We start from the raw sequence: 23590 nt of genomic DNA on the forward strand, positions 1-23590 counted from the left end.
AGTGCCGTCAGAGTGTTGTCAGAGTGTTGTCAGAGTGTTGTCAGAGTGCGGTCAGAGTGTTGTCAGAGTGCGGTCAGAGTGTTGTCAGAGTGTTGTCAGAGTGTTGTCAGAGTGCGGTCAGAGTGTTGTCAGAGTGCGGTCAGAGTGTTGTCAGAGTGTTGTCAGAGTGTTGTCAGAGTGTTGTCAGAGTGTTGTCAGAGTGCGGTCAGAGTGTTGTCAGAGTGTTGTCAGAGTGTTGTCAGAGTGCGGTCAGAGTGTTGTCAGAGTGCGGTCAGAGTGTTGTCAGAGTGTTGTCAGAGTGTTGTCAGAGTGTTGTCAGAGTGCGGTCAGAGTGTTGTCAGAGTGCGGTCAGAGTGTTGTCAGAGTGTTGTCAGAGTGTTGTCAGAGTGCGGTCAGCGGAGTCTTTACCCTGGGCAGAGGAGAGCGCAGTTGGGCCACGTGGAGCCCGGGGACCAGAGGAACCACCAGACGATTGGGCAGAACCAGGAAGGAGGCGATGGCGTCCATGATCATACTGTCGGACATCACGCTGAGAGCGAGCAAACACAAGGAGCCAGGTTACTTCAGCGCGGGCGAAAGGCCGGTCAATTCAGAGGTCGTAAAACACAAAAAAGATCAATAAATTGCCTTTTATTTTATTTATTTTATTTTGCGTGTAACGTTCCTGTTCCAGCCTGAGGACAAGCGCTGCAACACGTTCATCCATTAATCCACAACTAGCAATGGAAAACTTACGGTGTGCCTCAGGGGTCAGTACTCGGACCAATTCTGTTTACTCTTTATATGTTAAAATGACGTGGGGAAAGTGTAAATTTAGCCCATAAACGCCAGGATCCTCAGACGGCTTCACTTCGGCTCCATCCGGGTCAAATTTAGTTTTAAAAAAATACGTTTATCTCTTGCACTCTCCCCCACCCACCCAGTCACGGCGAAACACACTGAAGAAAAGAAATTGTGATAAACGGGTTTAAAGTGTGTATTTGCGATATAAATGCGCGCAGCAGACAGAGACACGGGCGCGCGCGCTCTCCCCGGGGCCGCGCGCAGGGACAGACCCGCTCCGTCACAGACTTCTGCAGGAGTTTGGCCAGAAATTGCTTCACGCGCTCTTGTCTTTTGACTTAATACTGATTTTTACATTTAATTTAATGCTATTTTGCTTTGTCGGCGGTACTTTATAAAAAAAAATGATAATAATAAATTGTATTTATATTGTATAAATCAATAATCTAAGTGCGGCGGATCCGTAAACCAAGTAATAAAATAACTAAGGCCTTATCGCCCAATAAATTATAGTATTTTCTGTTACTTTTCTGTACTTTCATAAGATTTGAGAAAGCGTTTAATTTCATTATTTACAGCAGCTTGTGGTTTTTAAAAAATATAGTTCATTTAGAATATTTCCAGGGGACAATCCTGCATCAGTGGCATAAATTAAGTTTTAATATTGCTGTTTATAGTCTATATTTTCTTTTTTTTCACTTCAGAGTGTATTATTGTGTTTTTTATGCATTAAATATTGTCTTGTAAGATAAAGTAGAATTACTACATGAATGAATTTGAATATTTCAGGATAAAAATGAATGGTAAAGGCGTGTTTTAAAAGACCAAAGCCAAAACCAAAACAAAAATATTTTAAAATATAGCCGCAAGCGGCAATGATCGGCCCTCGCCACGCCGCCGCCACACCGCCGCCACGCCGCAAGAGGAGGGTGCGCTAACGCGCCCCAATTGTCCTTTTATTACATCTACTGCTGAATCTGTGACGCTGTCACATCTTCTCCCCTTTGTTTTACCATCAAAAAGCAATTTTATTTTGAATTCTTGGCAAAATGTGCGGCTTTGCCGCACAGACACCGTGACTCTTTGAATAAAAATGTGGATAACTTTTGATGGTCCACCCCTGAAGATGAGTCTCACCAAATTTCAGGTTAATATGGCTAACGCCCTGGGAGGAGTTCGTGAAAGTCTAAAGTGTAAACATGTTCTGGTGATTTCCCCATTGGAATAACATGGGAGGTTTTGGTCATCGCTACGGCAAAGCCGTAACAATTATGACATGAGTCTCATTTACTTTTTTGATGGGGCCAAAATTGAGTTTTGTGTCAAATTTCAGATAATTTCGCAAAACTAAACATTTAACCTCCATATAAAATCTGTAGGGGGCGCTGTGGCCCCAAATTAATTAATTTCACTTCAAGTAGGTTTAGGGCAAAGAGTTTAACAACTGATTCTAATTTGACGCAATTCGGACTTTAGCTGCGCAAACGGCAGAAATGTTAAATTTGGGAGATTTCTGAAATTCTAGCTAAAGTTTGCGGCTTCGCCGCACAGAGACCGTGACAGGTATCAATGTAATTTGGATAACTTTTGATGTCCCACTCCTCAGTACCATTTTCACCAAATTTCAGCTTTTTAGGGCCAACGCCCTGGGAGGAGTTCGTAAAAGTAGACGTTTGGAAAAACTCCAGAGTCATGCTTAGCCATTTTTGAACCAATATGGCCGACATTTGGTTGGGTGGACGGCGTTGCCGTACTAATATTTTTTTACTTCTCTTGTCACCATCTACCTCTGCGCCAAATTTCATGATTCTAGGATCAGATTTTTTTTGGGTCATTTCCTATCTCAATGCATTTTTGGTACATTTGGGGGCGCTGACGCGCCAATTTTTTTTATTTTAGAAAAGGGAAATAGCCAGAATGTAGAGAGGCACCATTTTTAGAGGTGTGCACATTTTTGTGACTTTTCGTCAATGTTCACTGGGTGAAAAATAGGGGGGTTGGTCCCGAGAAGAAGAAAGAAGAAGAAAGAATAATATTCTGATGCGAAAACAATTTTTCCCATTTTTCAAATATCATAAACTATACATTTTCGGAAAGCGCTCGCGCTTTCCTACTTCATGGTGTGGGTCCCTGGTCACTGACGGGTACTTTCGTTAATTTTGAGTGGGCTCCGCCCACTTTGTGTTTTTGGCCCTCTATACAGTAATAATGTTCAATTTTTGCATTACATGCTTATATGCACGGAACATGCAAGAGATGGGGAACGTATTCGTGAGCTACTTAGCGCAAATGAGTGCTTTATATGGGGATGACGACCGCCATCCCAATGTAAGGTGCTCGTTTAGTGCGCACTTTTGCACGGGCTTCGCCCGTTTACAACGGTAATGTTCCATTTTCCTACTACTAATTAGTATGCACGGGGCGTGCGTGAGTGAACGAGTGCGTTAGTGAGTGTTTGGAAGTGGGCGAGCGCTTCGCGCTCGATTTCGTGCGCACTTTCCCAGCCGTGCTTCGCACGGCCTTACGAGATTAATAGGCCTCTCGCCAGCTTGTGGCGCTCGGGCCTAATAACTGCTCTAATCAAAGCGGCACGTGCGTGACTCAAAGCGGCACGTGCCTGACTCAAAGCGACTCGTGCCTGACTCAGAGCGGCTCATGCGTGACTCAAAGCGACTCGCGCCTGACTCAAAGCGGCTCGCGCCTGACTCAAAGCGGCTCGCGCCTGACTCAAAGCGACTCGCGCCTGACTCAAAGCGGCTCGCGCCTGACTCAAAGCGGCTCGCGCGTGACACAAAGCGGCTCGCGCCTGACTCAAAGCGGCTCGCGCCTGACTCCAAGCGGCACGCGCGTGACTCAAAGCGGCTCGCGCCTGACTCAAAGCGGCTCGTGCCTGACTCAAAGCGGCTCGTGCGTGACTCAAAGCGGCTCGTGTCTGACTCAAAGCGGCTCGTGCCTGACTCAAAGCGGCTCGTGCCTGACTCAAGACGGCACGTGCGTGACTCAAAGCGACTCGTGCCTGACTCAAAGCGGCTCGTGCCTGACTCAAAGCGGCTCGTGCGTGACTCAAAGCGGCTCGTGCCTGACTCAAAGCGACTCGTGCCTGACTCAAAGCGGCTCATGCCTGACTCAAAGCGGCTCGCGCCTGACTCAAAGCGGCTCGCGCCTGACTCAAAGCGGCTCGCGCCTGACTCAAAGCGGCTCGCGCCTGACTCAAAGCGGCTCGCGCCTGACTCAAAGCGGCTCGCGCGTGACACAAAGCGGCTCGCGCCTGACTCAAAGCGGCTCGCGCCTGACTCAAAGCGGCTCGCGCCTGACTCAAAGCGGCTCGCGCCTGACTCCAAGCGGCACGCGCGTGACTCAAAGCGGCTCGTGCCTGACTCAAAGCGGCTCGTGCGTGACTCAAAGCGGCTCGTGCGTGACTCAAAGCGGCACGTGCGTGACTCAAAGCGGCTCGCTCCTGACTCAAAGCGGCTCGTGCGTGACTCAAAGCGGCTCGTGCGTGACTCAAAGCGGCTCGTGCGTGACTCAGAGCGGCTCGCGCCTGACTCAAAGCGGCTCGCGCGTGACTCAAAGCGGCTCGCGCGTGACTCAAAGCGGCTCGCGCCAGACTCAAAGCGGCTCGCGCCTGACTCAAAGCGGCTCGCGCCTGACTCAAAGCGGCTCGTGCGTGACTCAAAGTGGCTCGTGCCTGACTCAAAGCGGCTCGTGCCTGACTCAAAGCGGCTCGTGCGTGACTCAAAGTGGCTCGTGCCTGACTCAAAGCGGCTCGTGTCTGACTCAAAGCGGCTCGTGCCTGACTCAAAGCGGCTCGTGCGTGACTTAAAGCGGCACGTGCGTGACTCAAAGCGGCTCGCTCCTGACTCAAAGCGGCTCGTGCGTGACTCAAAGCGGCTCGCGCCTGACTCAGAGCGGCTCGCGCCTGACTCAAAGCGGCTCGCGCGTGACTCAAAGCGGCTCGCGCGTAACTCAAAGCGGCTCGCGCCTGACTCAAAGCGGCTCGCGCCTGACTCAAAGCGGCTCGCGCCTGACTCAAAGTGGCTCGCGCCTGACTCAAAGCGGCTCGCGCGTGACTCAAAGTGGCTCGCGCCTGACTCAAAGCGGCTCGCGCCTGACTCAAAGCGGCTCATGCGTGACTCAAAGCGGCTCGTGCGTGACTCAAAGCGGTTCGTGCCTGACTCAAAGCGGCTCGTGTCTGACTCAAAGCGGCTCGTGCGTGACTCAAAGCGGCACGTGCGTGACTCAAAGCGGCTCGCTCCTGACTCAAAGCGGCTCGTGCGTGACTCAAAGCGGCTCGTGCGTGACTCAAAGCGGCTCGCGCCTGACTCAAAGCGGCTCGCGCCTGACTCAAAGCGGCTCGCGCGTGACTCAAAGCGGCTCGCGCGTGACTCAAAGCGGCTCGCGCCTGACTCAAAGCGGCTCGCGCCTGACTCAAAGCGGCTCGCGCGTGACTCAAAGCGGCTCGCGCGTGACTCAAAGCGGCTCGCGCGTGACTCAAAGCGGCTCGCGCCTGACTCAAAACGGCTCGCGCCTGACTCAAAGCGGCTCGCGCCTGACTCAAAGCGGCTCGCGCGTGACTCAAAGTGGCTCGCGCCTGACTCAAAGCGGCTCGCGCCTGACTCACTTCAGTCCAGGAACGTCCAGCAGATTGGTCAAGCCGGTCCAGTTGATGTCAAGTTTCTGCGAAGAGACGAAGAAGAACGTGAAACCCTGAACTGGCCCTGAACTGGCCCTGAACTGGCCCTGGACCCGCCCTGAACCCACCCTGGACCCGCCCTGAACCCGCCCTGAACCCGCCCTGGACCCTGAACTGGACGGAGGACCCGGCGCACTCACGGGTCTCTGGATGAAGAACATGGTGACGGCGCCGACGATGGGCACGTCTCCGATCAGCGGCTCCAGAATCACCCTCATCATCCCGTGCAGCTGAAACCAGAAGAGAAGAAACGAGCTTGAACGTGATCGAGTTCAGTAGTTTGTCTTTTAATTTACTGTATTTTCCGGACTATAAGGCGCACCGGTCGCATTTTTGGGGGAAATGTATTTGATCAAATCCAAGACCAAGAACAGACATTTCTTCTTGAAATGCAGTTTAAAATAATAACAGATGAGAGAACATGGTGAATAGGTGTACGTATGCTAACGCTAACACCTTCAGCTACATGAGGCACAGACAGAACTGTGGTAAGTGTCTGGTATGTTAACGTAACATATTCACAGTTATTCAGATAACTATAGCATAAAGAACATGCTAACAAGTTTACCAAAGCATCATTTTTACCCCAAATCACTAAATCCCCACTAAATGCCGTGGACAGAAGTATGTTGTTATCTTTAACCGTATTACCTGTATTCCTTTGACTCCAGCTTTGCAGAAGTACCTCTTCACCTCCACGTTGATCTCCACATTCCCCACATAACTGTGAAAAGATTACAAACGGTCTGCTTTATTTACATTCAAACCTTTACAAACGTGTGAAAGGAAGTTCTAAATGTGTGAATTCAAGTTCTAAATGTGTGAATTCAAGTTCTAAATGTGTGAATTCAAGTTCTAAATGTGTGAATTCAAGTTCTAAACGTGTGAATTCAAGTTCTAAACGTGTGAATTCAAGTTCTAAATGTGTGAATTCAAGTTCTAAACCTGTGAAAGGAAATTCTAAAGGTCTAAACGTGTGAATTCAAGTTTAAAACATGTGAATTGTGAATTGAAGCGTGATTACCTGATGTACAGATCGAGCAGGACTTGACCTTTGTCGTTCTCGGTGTGAGCCTTGATGCCAACGACCTTCATGGCCTGAAACCAATAACATCAAATCATTATCTGGACTAAACACAGACTTCTGCTGAAAGAAATGTGTCAAACGATTCACTGGTGTTTAAATAATAATAATAAATATAGCCGCAAGCGGAAATGATCGGCCCTCGCCACGCCGCCGCCACGCCGCAAGAGGAGGGGGCGCTAACGCGCCCCAATTGTCCTTTTATTACGCCTACTGTTGAATCTGTGACGCTGTCACATCTTCTCCCCTTTGTTTTACCATCAAAAAGCTATTTTATTTTGAATTCTTGGCAAAATGTGCGGACAGACACCGTGACTCTTTGAATGAAAATGTGGATAACTTTTGATGGTCCTGAAGATGAGTCTCACCAAATTTCAGGTTAATATGGCTAACGCCCTGGGAGGAGTTTGTGAAAGTCTAAAGTGTAAACATGTTCTGGCGATTTCCCCATTGGAATAACATGAAAGGTTTCGGTCATCGTTACGGCAACGCCATAACAATTATGACATGGGTCTCATTGACTTTTTTGATGGGGATGCCAAAATTGAGTTGTGTGTCAAATTTCATATAATTTCGCAAAACTAAACATTTAACCTCCATATAAAATCTGTAGGGGGCGCTGTGGCGCCAAATGAATTTATTTCACTTCAAGTAGGTTTAGGGCAAAGAGTTTAACAACTGATTCTAATTTGACGCAATTCGGACTTTATCTGCGCAAACGGCAGAAATTTTAAATATGGGAGATTTCTGAAATTCTAGCTACAGTTTGCGGCTTCGCCGCAAGGAGACCGTGAGAGGTATCAATGTAATTTGGATAACTTTTGATGTCCCACTCCTCAGTAGCATTTTCACCAAATTTCAGCTTTTTAGGGCCAACGCCCTGGGAGGAGTTCGTAAAAGTACGACGTTTGGAAAAACTCAGAAGTCATGTTTAGCCATTTTTGAAGCAATATGGCCGACATTTGGTTGGGCGGACGGCGTTGCCGTAATAATATTTTTTACTTCTCTTGTCACCATCTACCTCGGCGCCAAATTTCATGATTCTACGATCAGATTTTTTTTGGGTCATTTCCCATCTCTCAATGCATTTTTGGTACATTTGGGGGCGCTGACGCGCCGCATTTTCACTGCGTATCAACTGACCTAACGGCAGCATGTAGAGGTTGAACAGAAGGGGACCCAGGACTGACCCTTGGGGCACTCCACAGGTCAGGGTCATGTGGTCTGAGACACAGCTACCAATTTCAACAAAGTACTTCCTGTCTTCCAGATAGGACCTTAACCAGTTTAGGGCAGTGCCAGTGATGCCCACCCAGTCCTCTAGTCTCTGTAAGAGGATCCCATGATCGACAGTGTCAAAAGCAGCACTCAGATCTAACAGAATTAAGACTGAGGCTTTGCCCGTGTCAGTGTTCAGGCGGATGTCATTTGTCACCTTGACAAGAGCAGTCTCAGTGCTGTGATGAGGTCTAAAACCTGACTGAAAAACATCAAATGAGTTGTTTATTAAGAGGAAATCTGTGAGCTGTTGGTAAACAACCTTTTCAAGGACTTTGCCCAAAAATGGCAGATTAGAGATGGGCCGGTAATGACTCAGTACTGCGGCATCAAGACTGCTCTTCTTTAGGAGAGGCTTTATGACTGCAGTTTTCAAAGACATTGGGAATGTTCCAGATTGAAGCGACATGTTAACTATGTGAGTGAATGGTGCTAACAAACTGTTCAGCACAGACTTTAGAAATCTGGTGGGTAACACATCGAGGCAGCATGTAGATGAACTCAGACTGGTGATGATCTCATGGACAGTTTTGTCAGTTACTGGTGCAAAGTGAGTTAGCTCTAAGTGTCTTGGTGGTTTTAGGGTAATTTTTTGCATTGTGGGATTTATAGCATTTTTAATGCCCTGAACTTTGTCATTAAAGAATAATGCAAACTCATTACACTTGGATGTGGAAATGAGTTCTAACGGCAGCTGAGCTGGAGGGTTTGTTAATCTGTTTACTGTGGCAAACAGGACACGCGAGTTGTTACTGCAGCTTCCAATTATTTCAGAAAAATATCTTTCCCTAGTTCTACATAAGATTAGGTTGTACATGTTCAGCTTTTCTTTGTAAATCTCTTTTTGAACCTGGAGCTTTGACTTGCGCCATTTCCGTTCGGCCCTGCGGCACTCCCTTTTCTGTGCCCTGACCGAATCATCATTTCTCCACGGCGCCTTCTGCTTATTTTTAACCATTTTAGCCTTTATAGGGGCGATGGTGTCCAGAACATTCAAAACACTAGATGTAACAGAGTTCAACAAATCATTTACATTAGAACATGAGACATTTTCAAAGTTTATCATTTCCATAAACAACTGCAGGACCAACCGGAGGTTTGGGAGAAACAGACAGGTCAAAGAAGACACAGAAATTATCAGACAGAGCAACATCGATCACATTAACATTTGAAATATTTACCCCCTTTGTAATTATGAGATCTAGAGTGTGTCCTTTGCTGTGGGTGGGGCCTCTCACATGCTGAGTAAGACAGCATCAAGCTCTTTAGCGTTTCTGTCACAAACATTATCAACATGCACATTGAAATCACCTGTAATGACCAAACCATCAAAGTCTGTGCATATGACTGAGAGCATCTCAGTAAAATCATCAATAAAACTTTGGCAGTGCTGGGGAGGCTTGTATAAAACAATGAAGAGAATGGATGGAGACCGTTTTAGCTCCATTTTAAAGGATACATACTCAAATGATGAAAACACCCCAAAAGACAACCTGCGGGTAATTATTTCATCTCTAAAGACAGCACAGACTCCACCCCCTTTTTTGTTTTCTCGTGTTTCAGATTCAAACTTAAAGTTGGGTGGAGCAGATTCTATCAGAACTACATTTCCTGTGTTTTTGTCAAGCCATGTTTCAGTTAAAAACATAAAATCAAGATTATAAGAAGAAATAAAATTATTAATTAAGAGAGATTTGTTACATAAGGATCTGACATTTAGCACAGCAAGTTTCAGACTAGTTTCAGTGGGACTGGGCTTTATCTTTTCACAGGGAATATGAATCACATTTCTCAGATTGGGCCTGACTCGCATTTTGTTTTTCCATCTGTGTGATGATGTGACTACAGAAATAGCACTAGGGGGGGCTCTTTTTACATAGGGCCCCGGGTTGGTTTGATTTTTAATGTGACAATAAGTCCCGGCAACGCTGAGACCCAGTGCATCCTAGCTATGGGAGATACCAGGTAAATGGCGAGGTTGGATGGGTGGTGGGGCTTTTGTAGCCAAGGAGAGTTTGGGACCAGGTGAGAGGCGAGGGGGGATGGGTGGTGGGGCTTTTGTTGGTGTAGTCGGCATAGCCCTTGCTATATTGGGCGTGAGTGGAGCCATCTTAATGCCTGATTTGATCAGACTTTCAAAATGGCTGGGAAGGCCCATGGGTGAGAGTGGAGATGAGAAGGAGAATGATGAATCTTTAGTGGGAGTAGATGTTGCAGGGGGAACCCAGGGCTGGTGTGAAGGCAGGGGCGATGACAGGGATGTTGTTGGGCTTGTCACAGATGGGTCCAAGGCCTTTGAAGATTGTTCCTTTGCTGGAGGCGGTGGAGGTGAATGTGGAGCAGCTGGAGCTGAATCCTTGGCTGGTGGTGGTGGAGCAGCTGCTGATGAATCCTTTGGCTTAGGTTGTGGTGCTTTTGATGTTGAAACATTGGCTCGGTCTCTGGCTGAGGGAGCAGGAATTCTTCTCTCATTCCTCTCTTCTCTAACTATCTGCTCAGGACCCTGTCCAGGCCCAGTCCAATGCCTCAGAGCGTGGAGCAGGTTCTCTGTCAGCACCCTCACTCCACCTCTGCATAGGTGGGGGCCATTTCTCTTAAACAGGTCCTCTCGTTTCCAGAATAGATAGAAGTTCTCAATGTAGTGTAGTCCTCTCGGGGAACACTCTTTGGACAGCCATGTGTTCAGCTGAAGAAGCCGGCTAAACTTGTTTATCCTCCTGTCGATGTTTGGAAGAGGTCCACTTATGAAAGTTTTGATTTCCATTTTATCAAGCACGTCGAATAACTTCAAGAAGTCTTTTTTCAAAACTTCAGTCTGTTCCCGCCGCATGTCCACTGCACCCACGTGCACAATCAGCTGTTTAGCTCCTCCATGCTTAGCCATAATATTTGGAAGGAGTGACGTTATCTCAGAAACAGTGGCGCTTGGAAAAGAATGTGTGTTTATCTTTTCATGCGTCATGTGACTTATCGCGCCGTCCCCAACTAAAACAATCTGCGTGACCTTGGCAGATCCTCCTCGCTGTATTTTGGCCACGTCATCTTTCCTTTTTTCATTTAATTCCATCTCTGAAAGTGGTAAAAATCTGTTGGTGAGCTGTATTTTAGGTGACTTCACGTTATCTTTGTATCGTTTAGGCTTTGCTCCAAGTTTGTTCCAAGAAACAGCCTGGTCTTTCTGGTTTTTAGACAGTTTTGGAAACGACACAGAGTCACTGCGGTTTAGGTTGAAAGTAGCAGTTTTTCTTGTAAAAAGTGTGCTCTTCTTACCGTCGGTTGACACAGGAATGGTATCGTGAAGAACTTTTTCAGATTCCAAAACAAATATCCGTGTTTTCAGCTCATTAATTTCTTGTTGATATTTCCTACAGCGTTCACAGTCTTTCTCACTTCTTCTCCCGGACATGTCGCTGGCGTCAGATATGTCGTTAAAACTGGAAAAATGTTCTTAAAATCCTTGGTTTACTTGAAAAAGTCTAAAGCAAAAATGTTTGGAAGACAAAAACTGATTAAAAAGCAAAATAAATAAGGAAAGCAGCGATAGCAAGCGGAGCGAGCAAAAAAGCGTGTGCACTCTTCGGAAGCAGGAACGTAGATACAAGGGGGGAGTTTCTGTTGAAACAAACACTTTTCGTCAGTGTTCACTGGGTGAAAAATAGGCGGGTTGGTCCCGAGAAGAAAGAAAGAAGAAAGAAAGAAGAATATTCCGATGCAAAAATAGTGTTTCCCATTTTTCAAATATCATAAACTATACATTTTCGGAAAGCGCTCGTGCTTTCCTACCTCATGGTGTGGGTCCCTGGTCACTGACGGGTACTTTCGTTAATTTCGAGTGGGCTCCGCCCACTTTGTGTTTTTGGCCCTCTATACAGTAATAATGTTCAATTTTTGCATTACATGCTTATATGCACGGAACATGCAAGAGATGGGGAACGTATTCGTGAGCTACTTAGCGCAAATGAGTGCTTTATAAGCGTAAAGTGCTCGTTTAGTGCGCACTTTTGCACGGGCTTCGCCCGTTTACAACGGTAATGTTCCATTTTCCTACTACTAATTAGTATGCACGGGGCTTGCGTGAGTGAAGGAGTGCGTTAGTGAGTGTTTGGAAGTAGTGCCTTACGGGACTAATAGGCCTCTCGCCAGCTTGTGGCGCTCGGGCCTAATAATAATATTAATAATAATAATAATAATAATAAAGCTTCTACCTTGTCTCCCATGTCGACTTTGGTGAAGTTGAGCGTTTGCAGGTGAGAGCTGGAGCCTCGGATCGACGGAGCGATCGTCTCCACCAGAAGTTTCTCCAGATACTGTCCCACGAAGGGCCACACCTGCTGCAGCACCTGGACACCAACACACAGAGGGTCACAGGGGGTCACAGGGGGTCACAGGGGGTCACACGGGGTCACACGGGGTCACACAGGGCCACACAGGGTCACACCTGCTGCAGCACCTGGACACCAGCACACAGAGAGTCACAGGGGGTCACACGGGGTCACACAGGGTCACACGGGGTCACACAGGGTCACACCTGCTGCAGCACCTGGACACCAGCACACAGAGGGTCACAGGGCGTCACACGGGGTCACAGAGGGTCACACAGGGTCACAGAGGGTCACAGGGGGTCACACAGGGTTACAGGGGGGAGTGGTCACAAAGGGGGAGTGGTCACACGCGGGGAGCGGTGCAAAGGAAAGTGCACGGTCATGGTCAGTCGATAAAAACTTTCTTGAGAGTGGAATACGGAGGTTAAATATGTATGAGTTTCTCTTCACTGAGATCAGAGCTGGGAATTATTTTAAACTATTGATAATGTTGTGATGTTGTTTTGTTGTTACAGGTCAAAATTATTTAATGAATGATATTAGATTATTAGTAAATTGACTATGAAGGTCAACGTTATTTTGTGTTTATTTTACACTAAAGTTTTTGTGATTTAATTTTTTTAACATCCAATTGAGTCATTTTAAAACATATTTTATACACTGTACAAACTGAATATTAAAATTCAGTTCACATGATTAAAATGCAAAAGTTCAATTGCATTAAGTCTGTGTAGATTTGGTGATAAAAACACAAAATAACCTTCATAATTGACGTATTGTTCAGTAACTGTCAGAGGAACAAGTTGTTTTGGGCTCAAAATGTCTTGTGTCTTTTATTTGCTTTAGTGGAAATTTTTTTCTTATTTTTTGTACTTTGAATAATCGACTTTGATCATGAAGCATCACCTTTTTGAAGAACAGATCAAATAACAATCATCTCTTTTATTCACCAATGACTGTTTTAACTCTTTGATTTTCTAACTTTCTGTGATTCTGGACTTCACAAAGTTAAACTGAACTGAACATCGGGGAACATTCCATTTAAGACACCTTTAAGCACATTTAACGTCACCTTTTCCCAGCATAAGACATTTATTCAATAACTGTGTATTTAGATTCGAGGGATTCTTGCTCCGGGAAAGTTCAGACAAAGATCTATAACGGTGTAATTAAAACGGTGTAATTACAGGACATTTACTGCAACTCTCAGGACGGACGGAAAAAGCCTGGAGCCGAACGCAGCGGAATAAGAATAAAGCCTTTTCTACAGAACCATGCTCATGATCGGCCTGGATGCATGAACACAAACTCAACATTATGAATCTGCTCATAGAGAAACGCCTTTAATCTCTGCAAACGTGGTATATTTGACTGAATAACGTACAGCTAAATGAAAACATGACATTTGTAGGTGCACAAGCCGAGCTCCTGTGACTGTAGAGGAACTAACGCCTCCCGTGTGGCTCTGACTCACATTTACACAACACAAACTGGTGCAAAAAGGGCCTTTTCTTTCCCCGTTTGTTGCTTGGCGCTTGTTGCCTGTACAAGGGCAGCTGGCATCGCCTTCTGGGAAAAGTAATTTGTGTTTAGTGCTTTCCCTTGGACATAGCAGCGGAGTGAGTCAGCGCCTGCGAGCTACTGAAAGATTAACGCACGAGTTCATTTAAAAAAAAACTCCTGATCTCGCTTCTGTGCCAGCTCCGTCCAGACTTTGTGCCTTTGTGTCTTTGCTTTGCGCTCGTCGGCTCGGAACTCGTGACGATCCTGCGATGGCCCGAATACTTTTGCAATACAAACATTTGTCTCGGCGAGGGCCGGAGCGGCGCGTGGGGGGAGGTGCGCCGACAATGGAGAGGTTTTATTTTAGTTCGGGGAGAGAGCACGCGACGCACCGCCCCCTTCCCGTGTGCCACTCCGCGGTGTGCAACGGAAAAAGTTGAGTGGTTTTGCGTCGGCGGGAATCTCTGCAGCGGAGATGAGACCAGAAAACGCGGCCTCCGAGGTCTAGATTGGGTTACGTCTGCAAATAATTTCATTTAACTTCATTTGAACATGTGACAAACTGACAAACATGAATACATTGTTGGATAATATCTCAGCAAAGCATCAGAACTGGGCTAAACTGGGCCTGTTTATGCACCGTAACCGTAAAATGGCATCAAAAGAGCACATTTTTTACTCATATTTGTTATGACATGTTCCCTCGTCGCTTCATAAATCATCTCAGCCTCAGATCATCTTCTTCCATCTGTGTGCTCACATTAAGCGTGTCGGGGAGAGCTAGCTTTTGTTTATTTTATCATGGTAATTCCCTCTGCTGCCAGTAGATGCTGCGCTAATCACAGATATAAAGTTATATTCTTATTTAAGCTAAAATATTTTGCAAAGGTTATTATGTCAATCAAAAGAAATGTGTTAAAACATCTTTAACGCATTAGAGACAAATATCACCTTATACCATTAATTATACCTTAAACCTTTTTATTTTATTTTTAATCATCTCTTTTTGTAGCAATGTGTCCTATAAATAAAGTTCTCATTGTTCAAACGTTGCTCAACTTCAAAACTTCATCCACAATAATATCTTTGGTCCAGTCATTTTAATCCAGCCGTTTGTCATTTTCTGCAGGGCAGTCTGAAGGGGCGTGGTCTAGTGAAGGGGAGGAGTCAGCACCATCATGTCTGTCGGCACAACAGCTGAGCACACGCACACGCATGTACAGAGCGTGTGAAAGACGTTACCTTATTGAGCCACTCGACCTTCTCCACGTCGGGGAAATTCACCTGAAGGAAACAAGAAGGAAACATGATTAAACGGAAGGAAGTGAAGGATGGGAAACAGGAAGTGAAGAATGAAAAACAGGAAGTGAAGAATGAGAAACAGGAAGTGAAGGATGAGAAACAGGATGTGATGAATGAAAAACAGGAAGTGAAGGATGAGAAACAGGATGTGATGAATGAAAAACAGGAAGTGAAGGATGAGAAACAGAAAGTGAAGGATGAGAAACAGGAAGTGATGAATGAAAAACAGGAAGTGAAGGATGAGAAACAGGAAGTGACAAATGAGAAACAGGAAGTGAAGGATGATAAACAGGAAGTGAAGAATGAGAAACAGGATGTGAAGAATGAGAAACAGGAAGTGAAGAATGAGAAACAGGAAGTGAAGAATGAGAAAATGGATGTGAAGAATGAGAAACAGTAAGTGAAGGATGAGAAACAGGAAGTGAAAGACGAGAAACAGAAGGAAGTGAAGAATGAGAAACAGAAGGAAGTGAAGAATGAGAAACAGAAGGAAGTGAAGAATGAGAAACAGAAGGAAGTGAAGAATGAGAAACAGGAAGTGAAGAATGAGAAACAGAAGGAAGTGAAGAATGAGAAACAGAAGGAAGTGAAGAATGAGAAACAGAAGAAAGTGAAGAATGAGAAACAGAAGGAAGTGAAGAATGAGAAACAGGAAGTGATGAATGAAAAACAGGAAGTGAAGGATGAGAAACAGGAAGTGACAAATGAGAAACAGGAAGTGAAGGATGATAAACAGGAAGTGAAGAATGAGAAACAGGATGTGAAGAATGAGAAACAGGAAGTGAAGAATGAGAAACAGGAAGTGAAGAATGAGAAAATGGATGTGAAGAATGAGAAACAGTAAGTGAAGGATGAGAAACAGGAAGTGAAAGACGAGAAACAGAAGGAAGTGAAGAATGAGAAACAGAAGGAAGTGAAGAATGAGAAACAGAAGGAAGTGAAGAATGAGAAACAGGAAGTGAAGAATGAGAAACAGAAGGAAGTGAAGAATGAGAAACAGAAGGAAGTGAAGAATGAGAAACAGAAGGAAGTGAAGAATGAGAAACAGAAGGAAGTGAAGAATGAGAAACAGGAAGTGAAGAATGAGAAACAGGAAGTAAAGAATGAGAAACAGGAAGTGAAAAATATACTCCCTTTTTAGACAGGTTTATTACCAATGAATATATAAATTATGTTGTAATTTTTTTCTTGATACAAACAAAACAAACTCAAAATCAAACATGAAAGTAAAAGTACTTTATATCTGGCTGTTTATGTTCATTTACATATTATCAAGTGTTTGACTTTGATTTCATAAAGTTGGTCACAATAAATAATGATAATAATAATAATATAAATCATGATCTTGTGACGAATTGTTTCTGAATCTGGAGCTTTAGCAGTTTAAGACGACTTGGAAACATAAAGAAAGTACGATTCATTTGTGTTTGGTTTATTTACTTATTTTGTGCCATGCACCATTTGGACGGTGCCACGCCCACATGGGCTCATAAGACACAAACAAACACAAGTAGAGTTCCAGGACCAGGACCAGAACAGGACCAGAACAGGACCAGGACAGGACCAGGACAGGACCAGGACAGGACCAGAGCCAGAACAGGACCAGGACCAGAACAGGACCAGGACAGGACCAGGACAGGACCAGAGCCAGAACAGGACCAGGACCAGAACAGGACCAGGACCAGGACAGGACCAGAGCCAGAACAGGACCAGGACCAGAACAGGACCAGGACAGGACCAGAACAGGACCAGGACAGGACCAGAGCCAGAACAGGACCAGGACCAGAACAGGACCAGAGCAGGACCAGAACAGGACCAGAACAGGACCAGGACCAGCACCAGAACAGGACCAGAACAGGACCAGAACAGGACCAGAACAGGACCAGGACCAGGACCAGGACCAGGACCAGAACCAGAACAGGACCAGAACAGGACCAGAACAGGACCAGAACAGGACCAGAACAGGACCAGAACAGGACCGGTCCAAGTCTAGATCCGGAGGTTCAAACCAGGACGTGTGTTTCTGGTTCTTGCTGACAGAGTGAGAGATCAGGGCCTTGTTTGGACTGAGCATCGATTTATCCATTTTGAAACACGAGACACGAGAGCTACTGGAAACCACAGAGTTTAAACCACAGAGTTTAAACCAGAGAGTTTAAACCACAGAGTTTAAACCAGAGAGTCTAAACCAGAGAGTCTAAACCAGAGAGTCTAAACCACAGAGTTTAAACCAGAGAGTCTAAACCAGAGAGTCTAAACCACAGAGTTTAAACCAGAGTCTAAACCAGAGAGTCTAAACCACAGAGTCTAAACCAGAGAGTCTAAACCAGAGAGTCTAAACCACAGAGTCTAAACCACAGAGTCTAAACCAGAGAGTCTAAACCAGAGAGTCTAAACCACAGAGTTTAAACCAGAGAGTCTAAACCAGAGAGTCTAAACCACAGAGTTTAAACCAGAGAGTCTAAACCAGAGAGTCTAAACCACAGAGTTTAAACCAGAGAGTCTAAACCAGAGAGTCTAAACCACAGAGTCTAAACCAGAGAGTCTAAACCAGAGAGTCTAAACCACAGAGTTTAAACCAGAGAGTCTAAACCAGAGAGTCTAAACCAGAGAGTCTAAACCAGAGAGTCTAAACCAGAGAGTCTAAACCACAGAGTTTAAACCAGAGAGTCTAAACCAGAGAGTCTAAACCAGAGAGTTTAAACCACAGAGTTTAAACCAGAGAGTCTAAACCAGAGAGTCTAAACCAGAGAGTCTAAACCACAGAGTTTAAACCAGAGAGTCTAAACCAGAGAGTCTAAACCAGAGAGTTTAAACCACAGAGTTTAAACCAGAGAGTCTAAACCAGAGAGTCTAAACCAGAGAGTCTAAACCACAGAGTCTAAACCAGAGAGTCTAAACCAGAGAGTCTAAACCAGAGAGTTTAAACCACAGAGTTTAAACCAGAGAGTCTAAACCACAGAGTTTAAACCAGAGTCTAAACCAGAGTCTAAACCAGAGAGTTTAAACCACAGAGTTTAAACCAGAGAGTCTAAACCAGAGAGTCTAAACCAGAGAGTCTAAACCACAGAGTTTAAACCAGAGAGTCTAAACCAGAGAGTCTAAACCACAGAGTTTAAACCAGAGAGTCTAAACCAGAGAGTCTAAACCACAGAGTCTAAACCAGAGAGTCTAAACCAGAGAGTCTAAACCAGAGAGTTTAAACCACAGAGTTTAAACCACAGAGTTTAAACCAGAGAGTCTAAACCAGAGAGTCTAAACCAGAGAGTTTAAACCAGAGAGTCTAAACCAGAGAGTTTAAACCAGAGAGTCTAAACCAGAGAGTCTAAACCAGAGAGTCTAAACCAGAGAGTCTAAACCAGAGAGTCTAAACCAGAGAGTCTAAACCACAGAGTTTAAACCAGAGAGTCTAAACCAGAGAGTCTAAACCAGAGAGTTTAAACCAGAGAGTCTAAACCAGAGAGTCTAAACCACAGAGTCTAAACCAGAGAGTCTAAACCAGAGAGTCTAAACCACAGAGTTTAAACCAGAGAGTCTAAACCAGAGAGTCTAAACCAGAGAGTCTAAACCAGAGAGTCTAAACCAGAGAGTCTAAACCACAGAGTTTAAACCAGAGAGTCTAAACCAGAGAGTCTAAACCAGAGAGTCTAAACCAGAGAGTCTAAACCACAGATTTTAAACCAGAGAGTCTAAACCAGAGAGTCTAAACCACAGAGTCTAAACCAGAGAGTCTAAACCAGAGAGTCTAAACCAGAGAGTTTAAACCACAGAGTTTAAACCAGAGTCTAAACCAGAGAGTCTAAACCAGAGAGTCTAAACCACAGAGTTTAAACCAGAGAGTCTAAACCAGAGAGTCTAAACCAGAGAGTTTAAACCACAGAGTTTAAACCAGAGAGTCTAAACCAGAGAGTCTAAACCAGAGAGTCTAAACCACAGAGTTTAAACCAGAGAGTCTAAACCAGAGAGTCTAAACCACAGAGTTTAAACCAGAGAGTCTAAACCAGAGAGTCTAAACCACAGAGTCTAAACCAGAGAGTCTAAACCATAGAGTCTAAACCACAGAGTTTAAACCAGAGAGTCTAAACCAGAGAGTCTAAACCAGAGAGTCTAAACCAGAGAGTTTAAACCAGAGAGTCTAAACCAGAGAGTTTAAACCACAGAGTTTAAACCACAGAGTTTAAACCAGAGTCTAAACCAGAGAGTCTAAACCAGAGAGTTTAAACCAGAGAGTCTAAACCAGAGAGTTTAAACCAGAGAGTCTAAACCACAGAGTTTAAACCAGAGAGTCTAAACCAGAGTCTAAACCACATAGTTTAAACCAGAGAGTCTAAACCAGAGAGTCTAAACCACAGAGTCTAAACCAGAGAGTCTAAACCACAGAGTTTAAACCAGAGAGTCTAAACCAGAGAGTCTAAACCAGAGAGTCTAAACCAGAGAGTTTAAACCAGAGAGTCTAAACCAGAGAGTTTAAACCACAGAGTTTAAACCACAGAGTTTAAACCACAGAGTTTAAACCAGAGAGTCTAAACCAGAGAGTCTAAACCAGAGAGTTTAAACCAGAGAGTCTAAACCAGAGAGTTTAAACCAGAGAGTCTAAACCAGAGAGTCTAAACCAGAGAGTCTAAACCAGAGAGTCTAAACCAGAGAGTTTAAACCAGAGAGTCTAAACCAGAGAGTTTAAACCACAGAGTCTAAACCAGAGAGTTTAAACCAGAGAGTTTAAACCAGAGAGTTTAAACCAGAGAGTTTAAACCAGAGAGTCTAAACCACAGAGTTTAAACCAGAGAGTTTAAACCAGAGAGTTTAAACCAGAGAGTTTAAACCAGAGAGTTTAAACCAGAAAGTTTAAACCAGAGAGTCTAAACCAGAAAGTTTAAACCAGAGAGTTTAAACCAGAGAGTTTAAACCAGCGAGTTTAAACCAGAGAGTTTAAACCAGAGAGTTTAAACCAGAGAGTTTAAACCAGAGTCTAAACCAGAGAGTCTAAACCAGAGAGTCTAAACCAGAGTTTAAACCAGAGAGTCTAAACCAGAGAGTTTAAACCAGAGAGTCTAAACCAGAGAGTTTAAACCAGAGAGTCTAAACCAGAGTCTAAACCACAGAGTCTAAACCAGAGAGTTTAAACCAGAGAGTTTAAACCAGAGAGTATAAACCAGAGAGTTTAAACCAGAGAGTCTAAACCACAGAGTTTAAACCACAGAGTTTAAACCACAGAGTTTAAACCAGAGAGTTTAAACCAGAGAGTTTAAACCAGAGAGTCTAAACCAGAGAGTCTAAACCACAGAGTTTAAACCAGAGAGTTTAAACCAGAGAGTTTAAACCAGAGAGTTTAAACCAGAGAGTTTAAACCAGAAAGTTTAAACCAGAGAGTCTAAACCAGAAAGTTTAAACCAGAGAGTCTAAACCAGAGAGTTTAAACCAGCGAGTCTAAACCAGAGAGTTTAAACCAGAGAGTTTAAACCAGAGAGTTTAAACCAGAGAGTTTAAACCAGAGAGTTTAAACCAGAGTCTAAACCAGAGAGTCTAAACCAGAGAGTCTAAACCAGAGTTTAAACCAGAGAGTCTAAACCAGAGTTTAAACCAGAGAGTTTAATCTTAACCATTAAAGTGTGTGAGCCGCATAATAACGGAGAGACAGTAATATTTAATTAAAGCCGCAAGCGGCATCCAACGGCCCTCGCGGGCCGCCGGCCTTCCCACTCTGCGCTTTCGACTTGATAAAGATGGCGCCCTTATTGTGTGTTGAATTAAAAAAGAACTTGACAGACGGCGACACATTGGACATGGCCAATCCAGTGCAAATGAACACAAGTGTCAGTCAAATTTGCTGCGCCGCCGCACAGAGACCTTAGCACTTGGAATAAAAATGTGGATACCTTTTGATGCTCCGCTTGTGTAGATGATTTTCCCCAAATATGAACTTGATCGAGCTATTGCCCTTAGAGGAGTTTGTTAAAGTGTGAAGCGTAAATGTGAAAATTTCAGAGATTTCGCTGTTTTCCCATTTCTGACATATATTTGCGGGTCAGCCACACAGAGACCGTAGCACTTAGAATCAAAATATGGATAACTTTTGATGCCCCGCTTGTGTAGATGATTTTCCCCAAATATGAGTTTGATCAGACAATCGCCCTAGGAGGAGTTCGTTAAAGTGTGAAGCGTAAAAATGTGGTGATTTGAGCAATTTCGCGAATTTCCCATAAGGATATCATGGGATGTTTCTGTCATCGTTACGGTTACGCCGTACAAAATATGACTTTGGCTCTCATACTTTTATGATCAGGATTGCAAATTAGAATTTTGTGCAAAATATAATGTCATTTGGAAAAACTCTATTGTTTATAGGCTACTCTGAAGGCCAAATAGTCAGAATTCAGGGAAAAGTTTGCGGCTCCGTCGCACAGAGACCGTAAAAGCTATCCTTAAAATTTGGATAACTTTAGATGCCCCACTTGTCTAGAGGACGTACACCGATTTTGAGGTCGGTGGGCAAAACGCCCTAGGAGGAGTTTGTGTGAAAGTGTGAAACAGAAAAATGTGGATATTCGAGAGATTTAGCGGTTTTCCCATAGGGATAACATGGGAGGTTTATGTCATCGCTACGACTACGCCGTAAAAATTAAGGCATTTGTCTGATTGGCTTTTTTGATCGGGACGCCAAAATAGAATTTTGGGCAAAGTTTAGAAAATTTTGGTAAAACTAATTTTTGACCTTCAATGTTAATTTAAAGGTCACTCTGTAGGGGGCGCTATCGCGCCTATTTCAATTTTGTCATCATAAACTGGTCCAAACTAGAAAGTTGAACAACTGATTCAAATTTGGTCCTAATCGGACTTGTTTTGATCAAATGGGAACAATTTTTAGATCTGCAATATCCCAAAATAAGTTGTCCAACTTTGCGGCTGCGCCGCACACAGACCGTAAAAGGTATCTCAAAAAATTGGATAACTTTAGATGCCCCACTTGTCCAGAGGACGTCCGCCGATTTTGAAGTCGGTGGGCAAAACGCCCTAGGAGGAGTTCGTCAAAGTTTGACGTGAACAAAATGGATAACACAGCGTGTTTTCATTTTCAAAGGAAGATGGCGGGCATAGGGTAATTCTGGGGGCGTGGCCACAATAATATTTGTTTTTTGTCCTCACAAGAGGAATGCGTGTTCCGAATTTCGTAGCTCTACGACAAAGTTGACCTCGGGGCGTCTCCCATAGGCGCAATGTATTTTGACTTTTGTCGGTGGCGCTGTCGCGCCATTTTTTTACGAAAAAAAAAATGGCCCAGAAAAAACAAAATTTTTCGCCGATTTTGAATTTTGGGTAAAGTTTGGTGAGTTTTTGAGCATGTTCAGGGGGTCAAATTAGAGCTCAAAAAGCAGAAGAACAAGAAAAATAATTAAAAATATAGCCGCAAGCGGCAATGATCGGCCCTCGCTACGCCGCCGCCACGCCGCAAGAGGAGGGGGCGCTAACGCGCCCCAATTGTCCTTTTATTACGCCTACTGCTGAATCTGTGACGCTGTCACATCTTCTCCCCTTTGTTTTACCATCAAAAAGCAATTTTATTTTGAATTCTTGGCAAAATGTGCGGCTTTGCCGCACAGACACCGTGACTCTTTGAATAAAAATGTGGATAACTTTTGATGGTCCACCCCTGAAGATGAGTCTCACCAAATTTCAGGTTAATATGTCTAACGCCCTAAGAGGAGTTTGTGAAAGTCTAAAGTGTAAACATGTTCTGGCGATTTCCCCATTGGAATAACATGGAAGGTTTCGGTCATCGTTACGGCAAAACCATAACAATTATGACATGAGTCTCATTGACTTTTTTGATGGGGATGTCAAAATTGAGTTGTGTGTCAAATTTCATATAATTTCGCAAAACTAAATATTTAACCTCCATATAAAATCTGTAGGGGGCGCTGTGGCTCCAAATTAATTTATTTCACTTCAAGTAGGTTTAGGGCAAAGAGTTTAACAACTGATTCTAATTTGACGCAATTCGGACTTTATCTGCGCAAACGGCAGAAATGTTAAATTTGGGAGATTTCTGAAATTCTTGCTACAGTTTGCGGCTTCGCCGCACAGAGACCGTGACAGGTATCAATGTAATTTGGATAACTTTTGATGTCCCACTCCTCAGTAGCATTTTCACCAAATTTCAGCTTTTTAGGGCCAACGCCCTGGGAGGAGTTCGTAAAAGTACGACGTTTGGAAAAACTCTGAAGTCATGTTTAGCCATTTTTGAAGCAATATGGCCAACATTTGGTTGGGCGGACGGCGTTGCCGTAATAATATTTTTTACTTCTCTTGTCACCATCTACCTCTGCGCCAAATTTCATGATTCTACGATCAGATTTTTTTGGGGTCATTTCCCATCTCTCAATGCATTTTTGGTACATTTGGGGGCGCTGACGCGCCAATTTTTTTTATTTTAGAAAAGGGAAATAGCCAGAATGTAGAGAGGCACGATTTTTAGAGGTGTGAACATTTTTGTGACTTTTCGTCAATGTTCACTGGGTGAAAAATAGGGGGGTTGGTCCCGAGAAGAAGAAAGAAAGAAAGAATAATATTCCGATACGAAAACAATGTTTCCCATTTTACAAATATCATAAACTATACATTTTCGGA

The 23590-nt window shown here is 44.2% G+C and overlaps 1 protein-coding gene across 1 annotated transcript in view; it reads right to left on the bottom strand.

The window, feature by feature from the left end:
* The window catches only part of esyt1b (extended synaptotagmin-like protein 1b), a 72362-nt gene that overhangs the window by 44945 nt on the left and 3827 nt on the right, over nt 1–23590 (bottom strand). The window contains exons 2-8 of the mRNA XM_072451501.1: nt 14906–14947; nt 12044–12178; nt 6501–6574; nt 6128–6200; nt 5617–5706; nt 5405–5460; nt 409–529 (exon numbers count right to left, since the gene is read on the bottom strand). Of these exons, the coding sequence (XP_072307602.1) occupies nt 409–529; nt 5405–5460; nt 5617–5706; nt 6128–6200; nt 6501–6574; nt 12044–12178; nt 14906–14947 (591 nt within the window). The remainder of the gene's footprint in view (nt 1–408; nt 530–5404; nt 5461–5616; nt 5707–6127; nt 6201–6500; nt 6575–12043; nt 12179–14905; nt 14948–23590) is intronic.

The sequence above is a fragment of the Eucyclogobius newberryi genome, unplaced genomic scaffold, assembly GCF_026437365.1.
Source record: "Eucyclogobius newberryi isolate DKJ021-1_F unplaced genomic scaffold, fEucNew1.0.hap1 SCAF_19, whole genome shotgun sequence".
NCBI lineage: Eukaryota > Metazoa > Chordata > Actinopteri > Gobiiformes > Gobiidae > Eucyclogobius > Eucyclogobius newberryi.